This window comes from Antennarius striatus, chromosome 17 (genome assembly GCF_040054535.1).
Source record: "Antennarius striatus isolate MH-2024 chromosome 17, ASM4005453v1, whole genome shotgun sequence".
Classification (NCBI taxonomy): Eukaryota; Metazoa; Chordata; class Actinopteri; order Lophiiformes; family Antennariidae; genus Antennarius; species Antennarius striatus.
Genome location: NC_090792.1, coordinates 20,175,476 through 20,197,652, shown reverse-complemented (window position 1 = coordinate 20,197,652; position 22,177 = coordinate 20,175,476). Strand labels below are relative to the sequence as shown.

Genomic DNA, 22,177 nt, shown 5'->3' with positions numbered 1-22,177 from the left:
GGCATTCTGGGTATTGTCCACAGATCTCATGCGTAGGTGAGTTGTTCTTTTTAATTAATGATTCGTCCTTCAAACGGGGGAAACTTTTGGTGCCGTAGATAATTGGGTCCCGGAGCCCCCCCCATCACACACACACACACACACACACACACACACACACACACACACACACACACACACACACACACACACACACACACACGTTAGCCGTTAGCCACCTGCTGCCTTTGTAGCCCTAATCTTTGTCTTGTAGGAGCAGCGTCCCCGAAGACGCGGCGGCGATGAAGGCTGAACGAGTAGAATGAGAAAACACCTCTGAGTCCCCACATCACACACACACACACACACACACACACACACACACACACACACACACACACACACACACACACACACACACACACACACACACACACACACACACACACACACACACACACACACACACACACACACACACACACTCCTCCTCCTCTCCTGGAGTTACTTCCTGTCTCTCCTCCTCTTCCTCACGTCGGTCTCTTTCTTTCTTTGGTTCTTTTTCTCCTCCTTTATCGCTCCATCTCTTCTTCCATCACTCTTCACTTCTTCTTCCCTGTTTTTTCTTCCTTTCATTACTTTCTACTTCCTGTTCCTCCTTCCTCTTTGCTTTCCTTCTTCTTTACATTTCCATCACCCTTTCCTTCTTTTCTCCTTCTTTTTCTCCCTCTTTCTATTTTTCATCATCCATCCTTGTTTCTCCCTTTTCCACGTTCATTTCTCTTCTTTCACTCCTTCAGCCCTTCATGTTGTCCTCTTCCTTTCTTTTCTATATATTTTTGCCTTATTTCCTTTTTTTTTTTTGCAACCTGAGGTGATCATTGTCTTTTAAAATGAAATGTGAATAATAGATATCATTTTCTTTGAAAATAATAAAGTAAATGTGCATTAATATGAATAAAACCTCTGAATTTTTTCAATTTAAAAAAAGAAATTCCTTTCTTTTCTCGTCTTTTTTCTTCTTCTTCCTTTCTTTCGGGATCCGTTTTCCTCTCATCCTTTTTCTTTCCTCTTTTCATTCCGATGTTATTTATCCATCTTTGTCGTTTTACTTTCCCTTTATTCTCTCTGTTTTCCCCCCTAACCCCCCCTCCTTTACTCCTTTGCCTCTTACCCCCCTCTCCTACCCCACCCCCCTTCAAGGACATTTATATTATAAAGGATGAATTTGCATATTAATTCATTTCTTTCAATTTTTTTCAGATTAGACGTTGTCAACACGAATCAGCGCTGATCAAACTAACAGCGTCCACCAGAGACGTGTGTGTGTGTGTGTGTGTGTGTGTGTGTGTGTGTGTGTGTGTGTGTGTGTGTGTGTGTGTGTGTGTGTGTGTGTGTGTGTGTGTGTGTGTGAATGAGTCTCAGCTGACCTCCAACAACAAAACTAAATTTATTCAAACGTCTAAAATAAAATATAAATGATAGAATTCCATTAACAAACAAGGACCAACAACAAAAAGAGAATTCAGTTCTTTCAGCCGACAGAATGGTTCTAAGCCACGCCCCCAGTGGGATGAACCAATCAGATTCTGTTGCTAAATGTCCCGTTCAGTCTGGTGTGACATCATAATCAATGAACTTTAACCTCTTTCCTCACTTCCTGTTGACATTTGATGTTTTGTCACTTTCAGTTTAACATCCAGGAAATAGTTTATATCAGGGATAAAACATCTTTCTGAATGGTGACCTCCTGGTGGTCAGGACAGGAACTGCACCTGCATGTTACTGTCCCCAAGTCTAATTGTTTTATTATTCTAACGATACAGGTTTACCTCGGTTTAGATTGTTTGGCGTTCAGTTGTTTTTGATTATACGTTGTTTTTCAAAAAATAAACGAAAAAATAAGAAGTTATGTCATTTTGCTCAGCTTCCTGTTCACGGGTTTCAGACTAAATGTCCGTCGTCTGAGTATTTTCGTTTCTTCCTGTACTTTTTTGATACCTGGGGTGGGCGTGGCTAACGCTAGGTGTTCTTGTCCCTCCCCAGTGGAGTCCAGCAGCCCCAGCCTCCTGTCTCCTGACCACACGCTGGAGCGATCCTTCTTCATCCGGATGAAGTCGACGCTCACCAAACGCGGCGTCCACATCAAGTCCTCAGGATACAAGGTGAGCCCCTCGTTGTCACGGCAACGGTCTCAACATGACCCCGTCTGCAAAGGTGTGCCGCTTCCGTTTCAACAATCAGATCGGTTGTCACGGAAACAGCTTCTGTGATCCCATTGGTTCAGGGTTAAACAGACGTTTGGCATCAAAGCCAAAAAAAAAAAAGTGGATGAATTTGATACTGAAGGCTTTTAATTTGAAAGGATTCACAAAACATCAATATTTCTGATACAGCTTTAAGAGTGTGGAAATATTAACGATCACATCCAGTGGGTTTTTGTTTTTTAATCGACATAAAATACTCAGAAGAATTTGGTGAAATTTATCGGAAACAAGAAGAAATTCTGTTAAATTTTTAATCGTATGCGGATAACGGAGCAGATTCCCGGTTCATGTGATGGATGAAGCGTCTGTTTCAAATAAAAACACTCTTTGAATGTTTCTCATGTGTTGCTGCATCACTTTCACATTAAATCTGAACTTTAAACATTAAATTATTTACATGTAAACACAGAACCTTGTTTGGTTTTTTTCCTTGTTTCGACTTTTCTCGCTGCTCCTGACGGGTTTTTATCACTTCTGCTTTTAGTTCTGCACTCGGTCCAATCAGTGTGTGTGTGTGTGTGTGTGTGTGTGTGTGTGTGTGTGTGTGTGTGTGTGTGTGTGTGTGTGTGTGTGTGTTACCATGCTCCACCTGGCAGACTGAGATCACATGCAAATCACAGCGGAGACGGAGACACACATAAATATTCATCCACACGTATGCATATATTACTAAATACATTTACACACACAACAGCGTGAAACACACACCAACACACACACACACACACACACACACACACACACACACACACACACACACACACACACACACACACATCATACAGTCAGTAGCTTTAAGGCCTTTGTGCTGCAGGTGGAGGAAGGCTCCACCTCTTCATCACCAATCGTTTCCGTGGAAATGTTCTTTGACCCCTCCCTTCTGTTGGCCCCTCCCCTTCTGGTCAGGTGATCCACATCACGGGGTGTCTCCGCCTCCGGATGGCTCTGACCCACAGCCGCTCGGTGCCCAATCAGATCATGGGGATGGTGGTGGTGGCCCACGCCCTGCCCCCGCCCACCATCAACGAGGTTCGCATCGACTGCCAGATGTTCGTCACGCGAGTCAACATGGACCTGAAGATCATCTACTGCGAGAACAGGTGCAGCCCCCATCACCGCTGTCTCTAATCCCTCCATCACCACTGTCTCTAATCCCTCCATCAGCACTGTCTGTAATCCCTCCATCACCACTGTCTCTAATCCCTCCATCAGCACTGTCTGTAATCCCTCCATCACCACTGTCTGTAATCCCTCCATCACCGCTGTCTCTAATCCCCCCATCACCACTGTCTCTAGTCCCTCCATCACCACTGTCTGTAATCCCTCCATCACCACTGTCTCTAATCCCCCCATCACCATTGTCTCTAATCCCTCCATCACCACTGTCTCTAATCCCTCCATCACCACTGTCTGTAATCCCTCCATCACCATTGTCTCTAATCCCTCCATCACCACTGTCTCTAATCCCTCCATCACCACTGTCTCTAGTCCCTCCATCACCACTGTCTGTAATCCCTCCATCACCATTGTCTCTAATCCCTCCATCACCACTGTCTGTAATCCCTCCATCACCATTGTCTCTAATCCCTCCATCACCACTGTCTCTAATCCCTCCATCACCACTGTCTCTAGTCCCTCCATCACCACTGTCTGTAATCCCTCCATCACCACTGTCTCTAGTCCCTCCATCACCACTGTCTGTAATCCCTCCATCACCACTGTCTCTAATCCCTCCATCACCACTGTCTCTAATCCCTCCATCACCACTGTCTGTAATCCCTCCATCACCACTGTCTGTAATCCCTCCATCACCCCTGTCTGTAATCCCTCCATCACCACTGTCTGTAATCCCTCCATCACCACTGTCTCTAATCCCTCCATCACCACTGTCTATAATCCCGATTGGTTGATCTCAGTGGAGTCCCTGTCTTTAGGAACCCGTCCTTCCAGGTGTGGAACATAAAACTACTTCCTGCTTCCTGTCTGCTGGGGGGGGGTCTCCCGGGTCCCCTCCCTCGTGGTGGCGTCTGATTCAGGAAGTGGAGCCAATCCCGGTGGTTTAACGGTGGGATCTGTCTCTGATGGATCCGGCTGCTCGCTGGTGTCCAGATAAAGCTGATAGGCATCGGATCTGAAGCCGACCGGGGAGATTCGTATCAGGCAGGGGGGGGCAGAAAAAAACCTCCATGTTTTATTTTAAAAAGAAAGGAGGGGAAAAAGATAGTAGACAGATTGCTTTTTTTTTTCTTTTTTTTTGAGGGGGGGAGAAGGGACACAAAGCGAGGCGGATGATGATATTCAATGCGGAGTGACAGAAGCGAACAGACAAGCGTCGCTCCATTACGGCCCCATTTTGAGGATGAGTTTCTTAGAGAATGAGAAAATGGGAGTTTTTTTCCCGGGGAACAGAGTGTGCTGTTATCTGCCTGCCAGACATTAGTCTGCACCGCCCGTCCTCTATCAGAATGATACCTGGGAAATTGTTCTGTCTATCCTGTGGCGAATTTGTTCAAATTAAACCTCTTAAAGCCGATGTGTGTTACCTATACAATAGACAGATTGGCTCTGGTCGCCGGCGTCGGGTTATTAGCTTTTCTTTTTCTTTTTTTTTTTTTCCGAGCCGAATCGCTCTTTTTAATCGTCGAGTACTGGAACGGCGCCGATGGGTTTATGTGTTTTAAAGTTCCGCAATTTCCCCACTTCCAGGCAGTTCGGCGTCACGCAAATACGAACAAAGAGGTTTGTCTGGTACAAAGAAACACGGCGTCATCGAGCCGCCGGCGCTAACGTGTCGGAAGCATCTGTCGGAATTTTTGCTTTTTGTTTGGGGGAAAAAAAATAAAAAGGAAATCTTTCTTTTGCTTTTTCATTTAGGTAAAATAAATTGACATGACAACGAAATAATACTGAAAAAGATGACAAGCTATGGCGACCGCTAACGGGACAAGCTAAACGGAAAAGACTTGACAAAATGATATACATCTGGGGGGGTTTTCGGTCTGAAAATCTCAAGAATTTGAAAATTTGAAAAAAAAAACTTCACTCATGGAATTTATTTCAGCACATTTTAGGTTTTTTTGTCTGAGGTTGCAAAAAAAAGGGATGGTGGGACATTTGACCCCCCACTAGATAGATAGAAGAAAACATCCATGGAAAACAGAGATCTGTAAAGATCTGGACCGATTCGATGAAAACTGTTCTCAAGTTTCGGAATCAGGTGATTTGATTTTAGAAAAACCAGTGGAACCGAAGCGCCAATTCTTCTGGAACAGCTGTTTTCTCCCCGTGGAGATCGGATGGTTACCGTTATTATCGCGTCTCTTTTCTTTGTCTTTTCAAGCCTTTCTCTCGGTCTCTTTCAGAATCAGCGACTACATGGACCTGACCCCGGTGGACATCGTGGGGAAGAGATGCTACCAGTTCATTCACGCCGAAGACGTGGAGGGAATCCGACAGTGTCACCTGGATCGTGAGTACCGCCCACCCCCGCCCCCCCACTCGACTCCAGACTCTCCCGTATTGATCGCATTTAACGAGTTTGATCATTTAGACCAGGGGGTGTCAAACTCATTTTCACCGAGGGCCAGATCATCAGAATAACGTCTGTCCTCAAAGGGCCAGGTGTAACTAATAAATGTAACTAAATGTAAATCAGTGTAATGTAACTAAATGTAACTACTCCTTAATGTAACTAATAAATGTAACTAAATGTAACTCAGTGTAATGTAACTAAATGTAACTACTCCTTAATGTAACTAATAAATGTAACTAAATGTAACTCAGTGTAATGTAACTAAATGTAACTACTCCTTAATGTAACTAATAAATGTAACTAAATGTAACTCAGTGTAATGTAACTAAATGTAACTACTCCTTAATGTAACTAATTAATGTAACTAAATGTAACTCAGTGTAATGTAACTAAATGTAACTACTCCTTAATGTAACTAATAAATGTAACTAAATGTAACTCAGTGTAATGTAACTAAATGTAACTACTCCTTAATGTAACTAATAAATGTAACTAAATGTAACTCAGTGTAATGTAACTAAATGTAACTACTCCTGAATGTAACTAATAAATGTAACTAAATGTAACTCAGTGTAATGTAACTAAATGTAACTACTCCTTAATGTAACTAATAAATGTAACTAAATGTAACTCAATGTAATGTAACTAAATGTAACTACTCCTTAATGTAACTAATAAATGTAACTAAATGTAACTCAGTGTAATGTAACTAAATGTAACTACTCCTTAATGTAACTAATAAATGTAACTAAATGTAACTCAGTGTAATGTAACTAAATGTAACTACTCCTTAATGTAACTAATAAATGTAACTAAATGTAACTCAGTGTAATGTAACTAAATGTAACTACTCCTTAATGTAACTAATAAATGTAACTAAATGTAACTCAGTGTAATGTAACTAAATGTAACTACTCCTTAATGTAACTAATAAATGTAACTAAATGTAACTCAGTGTAATGTAACTAAATGTAACTACTCCTTAATGTTAAATAACTGAATTTCTGACTGATTCTAGTTCCAAACATTACAGTTAGACAGAAAAAACATGTTTGTTTGTTTCTCTGTTCTAACATAAATCCTTTTCATTTGTCAGGTTATTAAACCCACAGAACTCCATCAATCAAGGATCAAACTATCAATCAATAAAGAAAAATAACATCAGACACAAGTTAGGACGTTAACTTTGTTCACTACGTTTAGTCAGAGTTAAAATGGGCTGAACTACTGCATTGTGGGAAATGTAGGTCAAAGCACACTTTTGACCTATTTATTTTTAGACACTCTGACCTTTTATGCTCTGGTGGGCCACATTAAATGATGTGGAGGGCCACATTTGGCCCCTGGGCCCTGAGTTTGACCATCCTTATTTGTGCGGGTTCAAACATTCCCATGAAAATGGAATCTCCTGATTGGACTGGTCAAACCGGGTTGGGTTTAGAACCCCCATAAGTCCAGCTCCCCAGCCTGATTTAAGGGCGACCTACTAGTGATAATTGCTGGATAACATCTTGTTAGAGATAGATGACAGACATTCTCATAAAAGGAATGCTTTTCCTTTCGGATCTCTACTTGAAAGCTATCCTCGGTGGTCGTCCTCTCCGTCTGCGGCGGCGTGATGCGCTCTTCATCACGCTGGGGAGGCAGCGGCGTGGCGTCCCCGTTAAAAACGGCTGTCTGGATGATTTGAGGGATATTGTTTGTTGCTGCAGTCGTATTTTTTACTGCGGTGCTAAAAAGCGAGGAGGCGTTCAGAAGCTGTTCCGCCGTCGACGGCGTGTCGGAGGTAGTGAAGGCATTCAGGCAGAACGCCAAATAATAACAGCCACACAGCGAGGACGCGCCTGATGGGAGTGTAACCTCAGACCGGCGTGGTCAGATTTGATCAGAACACCGTCTGCTGCGTTAAGATACAGAAGCTCGACTTCTCTGCCTTTACAATAAGGAGTCTTCGCGTTTGTAGAGTTAAATTCACACAATTAAATTACAAATTGCCTTTTTTAAAAATCAGTTTGAAGACTGTAGTTTTGCCAAACAAATGTTAGCTTCGGTTCTTTCTTTGTTTTTAGTTACCTTGTAGTTTTACTTCTCTCCTTTTCTTGGTTGTGTGTGAGGGAAGCTGAAGCACCTTTTGAACATTCCAAAAGAAGAATGACCCCAAACCGGAGCGAACACGGTGTCGCTCTGAGTGAAGCATCTTGGGATTGGTCAGGAGCAGTAAGAGTAGATCTGATAAATGGTCCACCGAATGAGATCAGTTGCTACGAAGCGTTGGTGGCCAATGACTAATGTGTGGATGTTGTGACGAGACTTGGCTCAACAGTCGGTCCAAAAAAGAGTTTGTTTGGTTTAGAGACCAACTTGGGTCTCCAAACTCTAAATTTGTCGCCAACCAGATCTGGACCCGAGACTGGCTGTCATTGACGTCTCGAGACGTCAGTTACGTTTTTCAACAAGGGGGGGCTGGAGGACAATCTAACGGAGCTCATCAGTGGAAATCAAGTTCTAATCGTTGAATTTATCGTCATGACAACTGATCCACTGACAAAACAGCAGATGAAGGAACAGAGGAAGATGGAGAAGGTGTGGTAGCTAACGATGCAACGAGGATTGAGTATTTCAGAGCCCACCAGCTAGTGAACACGGTGAAAAAAGCAAAGCATCTTGGGATTGGTCATGAGCAGTAAGAAAAGAGCTGATGAATGTCTGGAGAAAGTCCACCAAAGGAGATCAGTTGCAACGAAGCGTTGGTGGCCAATGACTAACAGTTAGCTAGCCCTTCTCCAACCTGCTCCAAGTTCCAACATTGACCCCCCTTCAGTGAGTTTGTGAGCGGGCAAATCCTAAAACACGGATCTCGTTGCGTCGCCACGACACCCAACCGAACTAAAACATGTCACACACCTCATCGCAAAAGAGTCAAAGCAGGAAAACTTTTTCAATTACCTTCTCCAAAACTTCGCGGGCTGAGTGGCAATCAGGAAGCGACTCTACGTTGGCCCGGTGGGGTCAGACAGAACAGTGGCGGGGGGCGTAGGGGGTTAGAATGTGTAAAACACGGAAAAAGGAAGTGAAATATGAAGCGAGATTATTCCTCTCTGTCTGCTGTGAGGAGGGAAGGTCAGGGAGGCGATCCGGCAGCCAGCGGTTTAAATGACTTGGTTTTAGTCGAGCGTAGTCTAATACAGCACCTCCTGTCACCTTGGCTGCTCGTTTTATTCTTCCTCTTTCAAAATTAATTTCCCCTTTGAAAGAGGGGTTCTCAGAAATGAATGGCTACGGGGTGATGCCGCTGCTCCGTGTCTGTTCTCTCGCCGCGCTCGCCGTCAAATGGAGCGCGGGCAGATTGTTCTGAAACCCGCCTTTCTCTGGGGCGCTTTAATTCGCTGGCTTTATGAACCCAACGCTGATTGCGAAGACGCTGATTTCAGAGCGGAAATCTAACGATTCTCCACTGTTTCAGTTGACGTGGTGAACCTTTGAGACGGTCTGGACTTCTGTTTGCACACATGGGTTTGTTTTTTTACCTGAAGTTAAAGACATTCCAGTTTCCATTAACTCTAACCCCAATGGTTTCAACCATCATGGACAAACACTTTCCAGGTCACTCCTCGTTTCGTCACGTTAAAATCCTTTGTCCGTCTGCCTGATTGAAGGTCAATATAGATACTGAACACAACCAATCATCAATATTTACGACTATAAACTACCAATAAACCCAGATTGTCTTTTCCAAACTTCCCATGTTTTTTGGGAGGATGTACGATGGTGACCAAGGGCTTCAGAGTTTGCGGTGAACCTGAATGCATCACGATAGATGGAGTTCAGGGCGTTGTGACAATGCGTACCTGAATTGGACATCCCCACCATCCAGCAGAGATATAAAGGTGGTCGTATCAAGTCTTCCTCTAGTCTCGAAACAAAAGAAAGTCTTGGATCTATTGTTCATTTTCATTAGTTACTAAAGAAAGAGAATAATCGATTGTAATTGTGTCTCTGGACGATAAAAGACACCCCAAAAAACTGAATCTGAGTTTTGCGGTTCCCACTTCCTGCTGCTGGTCATCAGCTGAGAAAAGACTTTGGCGTTCTTTGCAGCTCACCGGCCCTGATTTTTCTTTTTGTGGGATTTATTTCCGTGTCTGCTCTCAGTTCTCCTGCTGCTTCAGGAGTCGGATAGTTAGGGGATCGATCAAGGTGTATTTTAGAGAGATAGCCTGTTCTCTCAACAGGGATCTAAATTTTAAAAGGCTTCTTTTTAAGTGGAGGACGAGGCGTGATCCCTCTCTGTGAAAAGGCGTCACTCCCTAAGTCTCTATCATTACCTGCTGACAGCTGGTCTTAACTCGGGTCAGATCTCAAAGTCAATCTGTCCTCGTTTCCACTGCGAGCCGAGAAAAAAGGGAGGGAGAAAGAGAGGATGAACTTGTCTTTCCACAAAGAAAGATGTGGCAAAGTGATTTGTAGGCAGAGAAAGAGGGTAAAAAACAGAAATAGTTGGCACAAAGGCTGAAGAGAGAGAGATTCTTTTCTCAAAGAAAAGAAGATAAATGGGAATGAACAGTTTGCAGACTGAGAAAAGAAAGGATGAAGGACAAAATGCTAATATTCTCAAGGAGGGCTGGGCGGAGAGGAAGATAGTCCGCTTCTCTGTTTCATAGGAAATGAAAGGAAGAAGCACCGAGGAGGAAGAAAAACTAAAAGTTAGACGAATGTGTTTTCACGGAAAAGACATCGATCAGGAAAGTATGAGGTGTTTAGAAACGGAGAGATGCTCAAAAAACGAGAAAAGAAGACGACGTTATTGTCTCACAGAAGACAGGATAGCAAGAAAAAGATTTAAGTCTGAGAAAGAAAGAAGAGAAAACAGGAGGATAAAGTCGTTAACGTGGTCAGGATGGGTTACCCATCAGTCACCAGAGAATCGATGGATGGACCATGTGATGCTAGCTGGCAAACCGACGAGACCAGAGACTCTACGGCGGCACTGCCCTTCCTCCTCCTGGATTTTAGAGTCACATTGCTTTGACGAATCTCCTCTGGCGAAGGTTCACCGTCGCCAAAGGATCCTTAAGACGCCGGTTGGATGGTGTCGTTACAGGCAGGTGGAAACATCACTTCAAACAGGAAGTAGCTTTTGTTCCAGCCCGGAGCTCAACTTACAGCTTATTGACGAGCGACAGAACGAATCTACATAAAGAAACGGGTGTTGATAATTGATTTGATTTGTTTCCAACTTTTTACAAACAGAACAGGAAAATAAAAGTTGGATTTGATTGAAGCATCTTGGGATTATCTCTTACGTTTGCCACCAAGTTAAACTCCAGGCACTTTCCAAAAGACCGACACCCATCGGTTACCTTGGCAACAAGGACTTTGTGATAGTGGTGACAAGAAAAACAAACAGTGCCTCTAACAGGCAGAACCCTCCACCAGGTCCCGACTCAATGTGGGTTCCGTTCCAGTGTTTGTCTGGAAACTTCTGATCGGCGTTATAAAATCGTCCAACGAAATTATGAGGTTAGCGTGGAGAGTTGGTCCTGAACCGCCGCCGCTATGAGCTAACATAAGCTAACGTTCCTAAGATACTCACTGTTAATGCATTCCGTTCAAAATGAAATTCCGCGATATAGCGAGGAGCTATTTATTATTTACGGTAATTTAAACGTTTCTGATATTAAACCACCTGCTATCTGTATTAACTTTTCCCACACTCTGATAGACTGTTTAGAGCACTTTTGTATTAAAAAGTGTTTAATACACAAAAGTGTGCTACGTTCTGTGAGTCTCGAAATACTACCTACTGAAAATCCGCGATGTAGTGAAGGTTTGAAGTCCGAATAAACCAAAGATTACTGTAATTAAAATCTTTTTTTTTTGTATTCCTGCTAACACACAAAGAGCCAAACGAACAGACCAACGCTGACAACAACATAACCTCCTAGCAGAGGAAACAAAAGAGGAGACATTCAGGAAAATAGACGTCTATAGAAAGAAACGAGGAAGACAGGTGTTCTGTGGAGAGAGTGACAAAACGGAGAGACAGTCGGATACAATAGGAAGGTAAAGAGAGTGAGACAGACAGACAGACAGACAGACAGACAGACAGACAGACAGACAGACAGACGCCGGTTCAGAAGTGAAGCTCGGTGGATTTAAGCCTGCAGGCGTTTTAGCAGAGCTGGTCTCTCTGGACGAACTCTGGCTTTAATGAGTCCACACACACCGAGAGGCATTTCTAAACCGTCTGCAGACAAAACAGTCTCGTACACACACACACACACACACACACACACACACACACACACACACACACACATATGAAGGTGCTTTAGGAAAACACACGACACAAAAACAAACCATTTTGGATGAGCCGGAAACACGGACATCTTCAATGGCATGAGACACACACACACACACACACACACACACACACACACACACACACACACACACACACACACACACACACACACAATCTGACGCCACCTGCTGACTTTATGACTTTATTTGAAATCTTCAGTTCCGTCACAAGTCGGGTTTTATTTGGAGTTCAAACTGTCTGAACAAAGATGTGTGTTAATAAAGATTTAAATAATCGCAGAACACACAGGAGGGGGGGGGGCAGATAGACACGTCCCTAAACTCCCTCCTGCCCCCCCAACATTGGCTAACTTTGCCTCTTCCTGTTATCACAGGGTGCCCTTCAAAATAAAAGCCAGACTCCCCAGAGAGCTCTCTGATGTGTAAAGTCTCATGATCAGTGGGGATGACTGAGCTAGCATGAAGCTAAACCAGTATAAAGAATGGTAGCCCACTTAGCCGCTACGCTAAGACGGCTACGGGTAGCGTTGGTTATCTTTCGTACATACTTGGGTGTCGTCTGCATAAAGTCGTAGAAAAACGTGTCGATGATTCTGATCAAATACAAGAATTGGAAGAACTTTAAAACGATGCACAAGGTTTTTTTTTTTAGCGTTAGCAAACATTCTCACAATTCAGAATTCGATCCAAGAAAATTTAAAAAGCCGGTCTCGTCATTAAATTTTTTCTACCTCGCCTGTGCGTGAAAGGAAATCAGTTGGAAGTCAATGACGCGTGTCCTCCGGTAATGGAAGCCTGAGAAAGTCCTATGTTCCTGTTCAGGAGCAGAAAACATTCGGAAATGAAAAGACTGACTGAAGAGTCATTTCCTGTATCTGTCTCCTGGGTTCCACCGGCGCCCTAACCTTTAGGATACCGCGGGAAAGATCCAGAGTCGAGTCAATTCCGCACAGATTCTTTCCTCCTGTAATCACCGGAGCAGATATTCCACCTCTTCTCCTCGAGTCGCATATCTTCCGAATTCCATTCTGATACTAAAATGTCATTTTTTTTCTCCGACGGACGGAAATCGACTTTGCTGCTGCGGCGAGATCCGGAGATCTGTTGTGAGCATATTAAGCTAGGAGATAAGAATGAGACGCAGATTAAAGCACAAACCTGAAGTTTTTCTAGTCTGTCTGGTGTTTCGGCGTTAAAAGTGGCAGACAGGAAGTGGACCTGACAACTTCGCTTTGGGACTTTTTGGTGAACTTTGGTGTCTACACCTGTGTCATTTGTCAGATAGCGCCAACGCGGCTAGCTCCCGTTGGCCGGAGATGCACTATGTTTGTGTTCAAGTCAGATTAGCAACCATAGTCAGCTTCTTACTTCCTGTTGTGAAAGGAAACGCCCACGACTGGACTTCTGAGATCGAGAGGAAATTAAAGGATAAAGAACACTGTCGGAAAAGTCAAGAAACAAGAGTTGTGACCGAAAACGGAGACGGATCTCCGACAGGAAGACAACAGGGAACGAGTGACTTTGACTGAATGAGAAAGAGAGAGAGAGAGAGAGAGAGAGAGAGAGAGAGAGAGAGAGAGAGAGAGAGAGAGAGAGAGAGAGAGAGAGAGAGAGAGAGAGAGAATGATGGAGGGAGAAAACAGTGATGTGGAGAGGCTTTAAAAGGGAATAGAACTCCTTTAATCTGTTGGTCTCTCTCCTGCCGCCTCGGGCAAGCCTCCAGCACTCTCTCTCCCTCTCTCCCTCTCTCCCTCTCTCCCTATCACTCTCTCTCTTTCCGTCTCTTCCTCTCCTCTCCTTCATTAGCGGCCAATCAGAGAGCGAGTGATTTAATAGAGGAGTGAGAGAAGGGGGGGAACATATAAACCTCACCTGTCAGACAAACACAAAGAAGGACGGACAGACGAGGTCGGATTGGAGACTGTTTCTGAGTTCGCTGTCCTGGCTCCTCCCACTCAGTTCCCCACCAATCAGTTTTTATCTATACGTAAATTGACCCTAACGCCCGTTAGCCTTTAGCGTCATTGCTGTTACGTCCACCAGAGGGCAGTGAAGAGGTGGACTGCCCTCTGGTGGACGAGACTGAAGGATGGAGGGTTCCACGTCACTTCTTTCTTCTTCATTGTTTCCGAACACATTTGTCGCACCTAGCTTGTCATTTGGCTAGCATTTAAAGTGTATATATCTGTAAATCCTCCCTGTCATCATGAATGTTGCCACTAGAGGTCGCCACATGATAACGAACATTAAAAGTGTCACGCATAGCCGCTAGTGGACAACTAGCTCCTACACAGCGATTCAAAAGCTCCGCCTCCACCCCAGGAAGTGGCGCCACCTGTTGGCAGATTTTACTCTATCGGGTTGGAGACGACCGATTTATTTTAAATCTCACACTTGAATGAAACAGAAAGAGAAAACACCTGATTGGACGGTTGTGAAGGCGCGTCAGGTATGACACCTGACACCGACCGCCGCGGAATAAAAGCCAACAAATCAGAATCCAGCAGGAGGTCAACCTCCCTATCGATCAGGTGACCTCCTGTTTATTATTTAATGGTGAGCAGCAGACGACAAGTGAGACTGTGTGTGTGTGTGTGTGTGTGTGTGTGTGTGTGTGTGTGTGTGTGTGTGTGTCCTTCCATTGGACACGCTGATACACTGGGCTGCTCTCTGAGGACCTGCAGTCATCTCAACAAGCAGCACCAAGCGTGTGAGTGTGTGTGTGTGTGCATGTGTGTGTGTGTTTGTATGTGCATGTGTGTGTGTGTGTGTATGTGCGTGTGTGTGCGTGTGTGTGTGTGTGTGTGTGTGTGTGTGTGTACACACAAGCACACATTCATTGTGTCGTTATTTACTCTGCCGTACAAACAAAGCAAGGTCACAGTCAAGGTGACGTGATCTCACCATCTCTGCCTTAACATGCAAACAAGTTATTTTCCCCTCCGTCTGTCTCTCTCTCTCTCTCTCTCTCTCTCTCTCTCTCTCTCTCTCTCTCTCTCTCTCTCTCTCTCTCTCTCTCTCTCTCTCTCTCTCTCTCTCTCTCTCTCTCTCTCTCTCTCTCTCTCTCTCTCTCTCTCTCTCTCTCTCTCTCTCTCTCTCTCTCTCTCTCTCTCTCTCTCTCTCTCTCTCTCTCCTCTCTCTCTCTCTCTCTCTCTCTCTCTCTCTCTCTCTCTCTCTCTCTCTCTCTCTATTTCTCTCCATCTTTCCCTGAATAGGCAAATAGAGAACAAATGAGTGCCGGCTGCCCGACCAAAGTCAATTACAGCAGCCCTGGGGATGTCGTCTTAAACAATGCTCCTAGTTTCTAATAGTTTTTAATTACTGGCCTTCTTTTTATATAAATCACCCTCTACTTTCTCTCTCTTTCTTCTCGGCGGTGGAGAAACCTATTTGTGTCTGTAATTAAATGGAGGAGAGGGATATGAATTTAGTGGCCCCGGCTCCTCGTGCGACTGTCGGTTTGAGCGGCCCCTGATTAATGCCCATACATATTGCTTGAGATAACCATTTAGTGGTTAATTTAGCCAAATTTATTGCCTGTGCGCCGTCGCAGGGCGGAGCAGGGTTATAGGGGTGGGTAGGGGTGGGGGGTGAGGGAGGGCATCCCGCCTCCCAAGGCCAAAGAGGTGAGATGCGGCGACACAGCGCCCTCTGGTGGCGAGTAGAAGGTACTGTAGCGCTCTCAAGATTCAAGAGTCCAAAGTGTTTATTGTCGTATAAACACAATGGAAACGGAAAAAAATATGGAAAAGTATTAAAATATATTAATAGAAATGGGGGTTTTTTTTGCAAAAAAGAACAAATTACACAATCTAGAAAGTTTAGTAGCAAGAAGAAACAGTACAAGTAGAAAAAATGTAAACAAAAAATTATTTAAATTAAACTTAAAATGAATTATGGCCTAAAAAAATGATTTTTTCAAAATTATACTGACAGGTTTAGACTTTATTTTTACGTTGCTCTCCATTCCCCCCATAATTCCTGGAATTTTTTTTTTTTTTAACTTTATCAATCAAGACAATAAAAACGCTCAGGCGACAGATTGCGCGTTGTTCGAGTTTAACTCTTTTGATTTAATCGAGCGCGGGATGAAAAAGGAGGGATCGCAGGAAAAACTTTTGCTGAGTCGGCGCGTCCGTCGTTAGCCGACGTTAGCGCTAACGACTGTTTGAACATTCGTTCTACTTCTTCTGATAACTTTTATTTTCCACCGGAACTCGACAGGTTATTTCAACATCGAGTCGCAACACATATCACGGGAATGTCGCACGCACACACACACACACACACACACACGCACACACACACACACACACACACACACACACTGGCGGAGGCTGGCGGTGTGTGTTGGGCTGATTAATGACGGCAGCAGCAGAGCAGCTCTCAGCCAGCTGTCACATGACATCTGATGACTGCCTCTCTTTCCATCTCCCCCCCATCCCTCTCTCTCGTCCCCCCCCATCCCTCTCTCCTCTCCCCTCTGATGGACAAGCTGCTCCCGCGGTACGATGTGCAATAGTTTGGAACATCCCTGAATATCGAACAAACACAACAAACCTCCCCCCTCTCTGTCTCACTCTCTATGTTACCCCCCTCTCCCCCCTCCCTCAGTGATGAACAAGGGTCAGTGTGTGACCAAATACTACCGCTGGATCCAGAAGAACAGCGGCTACATCTGGATCCAGTCCAGCGCCACCATCGCCATCAACGCCAAGAACGCCAACGAGAAGAACGTCATCTGGGTCAACTACGTCCTCAGGTCAGAGGTCGCTCAGTCGCCGTGGCAACAACAATTAGATCCGCTCACCTGCAAAGTTTGTCTCTCGTGAATCGAGATGTAAACCAAAAAAAACGAGCGAGATTGAATCAATAAGAAATTCGTTCACATGCAAACATCTGTGGATTTATTTAAAATAACAGTAAAAAACAAAACAGTTGTTTATGTGAAACACGGGTAATTTAATATGGGAGAAAATAAAACTTCTTTCTCAAAAAAGTAAAAATATTTTGCCTTGTTATTTGTAATTTCAATTTTAACAGTTTAAAGTTGGGGAATTTTTTTTTCTGTGTCTCGATATTGAAGGAAAATTGTTAAAATTAGAATTATATATTGTAATTTCTTCAAATTAAAAGTGCTTCAGGATTAATTTATCAAGTTTCTTTTGTCTGATTTGCTGTTTAGAGCAAATACATGTTTGAGTTTTTATCGGTCGGGTGAAAGAATTCCGTGTTTTCCTGATTTCGCAGCAATCCGGAGTATAAAGACGTTCCCATCGACATCGCCCAGCTGCCCAACCTGCCTGAGAAAACCTCCGAGTCGTCAGAATCCTCCGACTCCGACTCCGAGTCCAAAGAAAACTCCGGTAGGTGGGAAAGAAACTAGGAAAAGAAAATGAATAGCACAGTGGAAGACATAGTCAGATTAAAATGTAATTAACACTAATGAGAAACTATTAATTACATGTGTAATATCAGTTTTTAATACAATTTACATAAATAAAACCGTTCCATGTTCCTGTAATGCCCCTATGACAAACACCCCTTCAAACATTAACGGTGTAAAAACCATCCGACAGACGTACAGCTTGAATCGCAGCAGCCAGAGATATTTTATCATTGGTTGCCAGGGCGATGTCGGCGCCAGGCTGGATGCTGACGAGCGCCAACAGCTGCAGGGCGCCGAGCGTTCGCTGGCATCGCTGCAAACTGCCACCGAGTGACATAAAGCATAGAATAACTCCACAGAAGTCGTAAAAAACCCTCCAAACAAACACACAACGGTCTGCGGAAGATGCACGATAAGATAAGTTAGGATAAGATAAGATAGGATAAGTTAGGCTAAGATAAGGTAAATTAGGATAAGATAAGATAGAGTAAGATAAGTTAGGTTAAGATAAGATAAGTTAGGATAAGATAAAATGAGATAAGGTAAGTTAGGATAAGATAAGATAAGACAAGTTAAGATAAGATAGAATAAGATAAGTTAGGTTAAGATAAGATAGAATAAGATAAGTTAGGTTAAGATAAGATGAGATAAGGTAAGTTAGGATAAGATAAGATAAGACAAGTTAAGATAAGATAGAATAAGATAAGTTAGGTTAAGATAAGATAATTTAGGATAAGATAAGATGAGATAAGGTAAGTTAGGATAAGATAAGACAAGAAAAGTTAGGATAAGATAAGTTAGGATAAGGCAGGTTTTATAAGATTAGACAAGTTAGAATAAGATAAATTAGGATAAGATAAGTTATTTATTTATCCCAAACTGGAAAATTTAAAGATGGTTACGTTACAAAGGTAATGCTAATTAGCAAACTTTAAAAAAACGATAAGATAAGGTAAGATAAGTTAGAATAAGATAAGATAAGTTAGACTTTATAGATAGATACTTTATTAATCCCGGAGGAAATTGTATAATGTATCCCAAATTTATGTATCCCAAACTGGGAAAATTAAAGATGGCTACATTACAAAGGCAAGAACAAAATAAAAAACTACGCTAAAAATAAGATCAGTAAAAATAAGATAAGAAAAAGTAAGATCGCCTTTCATGAAAACATTTCTGTTTGGTCTTAACATCTATCATTAGCGGTATCCTATGAGAGTTTTACATTATTGGCATAAGTTTTTAAATTTTTAAATTTTAAACTTTTTAAATTTTTAGTTTAATGAGATCTGTAGTAGTAATAACATCTGAATTAAGCTCCTGAAAAACAAATCTACGAATAATTTATGTCTGCATTCCAACCAACCGTTCCTGAAGAGTTAAGATTCTTCCATTTTAGCCGAAGTTAATAAACTAGCGCCCCCCACCTGGAGGAGAATCTTATCGCGTCCTGCCGCCTGCGATGGGATGATGTGATTCGGTGCCAGCTGTTATTCCTGCTGGACCGGACTAATTCTGGCACGCCGTCGCCTCCAACCGACGCCAGACCAGCAGGAGAAGTCCGGTGTCGGACGGGAACCAACGGCCCGAGGTGCTCAGGCGCCACGTGTTCTAAAACGACACGTCTGACCTCTGACCTTTGTACTGTCAGCGAGGGATTTACAGAAACATTGGGGAGGAATAGCAGCAATAATAAAACCAATAAAACATTCAAATGAATTTGAGTAAAATTAGAGTTAAATGTTTCAGGAATTATGTTTCGACCATCCAGGGAAAAGGGTTGAGAGCAGCAAAATTAAACCAGCAAATCTCAATAAAAAAATACATTTCCCATAATGCAACGTGAAAACATATCAGATCTTCAGGTTTGTCAGTTTTGACCAGAGGCTTCTTCTTTTTACGATTTTATTAAACCAAGGAGTCAAAAATTCTTTCAAACTTGAAAACATGTGTTTTTATTGAACACTTTAAAATGTTTTCATGTTTTTGGGGTTTTTTTTTATTCCAGCCGGAGAATAAATCTGTTTTGCTTGGCGACACATTTAATGGAGATACGAGTTTTCCCCAGACAAAACCATCAAGCTGACGTTTCTGGTACCTTGAGGGAGTCAAAGTGATGCCAGCTGGGCAACCAGTGTGTGTGTGTGTGTTGGTGTGTGTGTGTGTGTGTGTGTGTGTGTGTGTGTGTGTGTGTAATGGGCTGGACATCATCGCCTCGGAAAAAAATGCATGTGAATACCAACATTCATGAACATCTCGTGGGTCGATGGGGGCGGAGTCAAAGACACCGCCCAAAAATTTTTTAAACGCAATTTTTTTTTTCCGAAGATTTTATGCTAAAATTTGTGATTTTTAAACTTCAACTTTTTCTATCTGACAGACAACGAGAAGCCCAACAGGAAGTCAGGCCACCAATCAGAACACAGCGAGGACCCGGAAGCTGACAGCAAGCGTCACCAGCAGCCCGGCCAATCGCATTGCTCCTCCACCGAACAGGAAATGAAGCGGCAGGAAGAAGGAGACAGCTCCAGTAACCCCGAGAGTCAGGACAGCGACGACAGTCTGGAGGCGTCGGACGGCGAGGGGGAGGAGCCTGAGGAGGCCACCGGGGGAGGAGGGGGAAGGTTGGGGAGGTTAGTAGGGCTGGGGGGGCTGGAGGGCCTGGGGGGCATCGGAGGACTGGGCAATCTGGGCGGGCTTCACATTAAAGTGGAGCACTACGGGGAGGGGGAGGACGTGCAGCTGCACAACGCCACCACTTCCTCGTCCGAGGAGGAGGAGGAAGAGGAGGAGGAAGACGACGACGAGGAAGACAACGGAGATGTCCCAGAATGCAACGCGGGAGACAAACCGCAGAAGCGGCGGAAGAGGAGGAAAGTGCAGAAATGGGACGGAACCCGAAGTAGGAGGCTCCGCCTCTCCTCAACCACGCCCAGCCCGGTCGCCATGGGAGACACAACATCTCTGGTCGACCACGCCCAGTCGGCGTCAGCTAACTCCTCCCATCTCCTGGCGTCCGCAGGCTCCCCCGGCGGGGCGGGCGGGGCGTCGTCGGTGTTGAAGATCAAGACGGAGATCGCCGAGCCGATCAACTTCGACAACGACAGCAGCATCTGGAACTACCCCCCCAACCGGGAGATCTCCAGGAACGAGCCCCCCTACAGCATGACCTCCAAGCCGGCGGCGACGGCCCCCCCGGGGGCCCACGACAACTTCCCCTCACCCCAGGGAAGCGGCTCCCTCCAGGTGGCGATACCTGACTCCGTCCTCACCCCCCCTGGAACGGAAGGTGGAGGAACGCGGAAGCCCCCATTCAATGGGAGCTCCGCCCCTTCCTCAGCTTCCAGTGCCGTCAGCTTAGCCCCGCCCTCCAGCGCCTCCTCCGCCGACCCCTTGTCGCCGCCGCTCTCCCGCCTCCCCCGCGGGACAAGCAACAAGGCACCCCCACCACCACTTCCTCTTCCTCTTCCTCTTCCACGTCCTCCTCGTCCTCGTCGCTGTTGTACTCCGGCGACCTGGAGGCGCTGCAGCGCCTGCAGGCTGGAAACGTGGTGCTCCCATTGGTCCACCGGGTGACCGGCACCTTGGCGTCCACCAACACCACCTCCCCGCGGGTGTACACCACCGGCACCATCAGGTACGCGCCGGCGGACGTCACCTTGGCGATGGCCCAGGGCAATCTCCTCCCCAACGCCGCCGTCAACTTTGTCGACAGCTCAGGGTTTAGCCTGGACCCCAAGACGCCCATGGAGATGCTCTACCACCACGTCCACCGGCTCAACATGTCGGCCGCCGCCGCCGCCGCCGGACCTTTCGTGGGATCCCCGGCCGCCACGGGCACCAACGGCACCCTGGGGGGGCAGATGCCCACCGCCGCCAACGTTTTCACCACGGCGGAGGGGCTTTTCTCCACGCTGCCGTTTCCGGTGTACAGCAACGGGATCCACGCCACGCAGGCGACGACGCTGGAGAGGAAGGAGGATTAGCGCGAGACGTTCGAGACCGCATTACTGTGTGAATCAGCAACTGTGTGAGAAAAAGACTTTAAATAAAAATAATTAAAGACGATCGACTTCAACACAACACTGTGTTTCTGAGGGAGGAGCCGGGACAGGAAAGGGAAAAATGTATCCTAGCACTTTGAATCTGAGCAACTGAGCTTGTGTAATAGACCTGAATGACCCTCAACCATGTCCGTTTTCTCTACCTTTACCTCTCTCCTCCTCCTCCTCTGTTGCTCTTCTTCGTCTCTCTTTCCTTAATTTCCGTTTCCAACACTATTCTCACGAAAATGTGAACAAAAACAGACTGTAAAGAATTACTTTTTTTTTTTTTTTTTGCCTACAGAGAATTCCTATTGGACTCCGCCGGAGACTTGACTTGTTTCCGTTGCTTCTTTATGAAGACGCCGGTGGTGTGTATTTAATGGAGGATGGAGAAAACCAACACGGCGTTCCTCCGTCTGTTTTTCTTGATGTGATCAAGGCTTCAAAAAAAAAAAAAGAGTTTTTAAACTGAACAGAGGGGGGCGCTGTTTCACTCAACTTAAAGGTCTCAGAGGTAATAATCTTTTGAAAAAAGGTTTTTGAGGACGTTTCTCGATCGAGGGAATAGTTTAGATAATTAATGCTGTTTTTATTTCCTCTTCTTTTTTTTTATAAAATATTCTAGCTCAGATTTAACTTT

The 22,177-nt window shown here is 44.6% G+C and overlaps 1 protein-coding gene across 1 annotated transcript in view; it reads left to right on the top strand.

Moving 5' to 3' along the window:
* LOC137611152 (neuronal PAS domain-containing protein 3) overlaps positions 1 to 21,477 on the top strand; it is a 147,151-nt gene extending 125,674 nt beyond the window's left edge. The window contains 7 exon segments of the mRNA XM_068339202.1: positions 2,026 to 2,144; positions 3,153 to 3,346; positions 5,609 to 5,715; positions 16,717 to 16,864; positions 17,353 to 17,468; positions 19,872 to 20,902; positions 20,905 to 21,477. Of these exon segments, the coding sequence (XP_068195303.1) occupies positions 2,026 to 2,144; positions 3,153 to 3,346; positions 5,609 to 5,715; positions 16,717 to 16,864; positions 17,353 to 17,468; positions 19,872 to 20,902; positions 20,905 to 21,477 (2,288 nt within the window).
* The last annotated feature ends 700 nt before the right edge of the window (positions 21,478 to 22,177 follow it).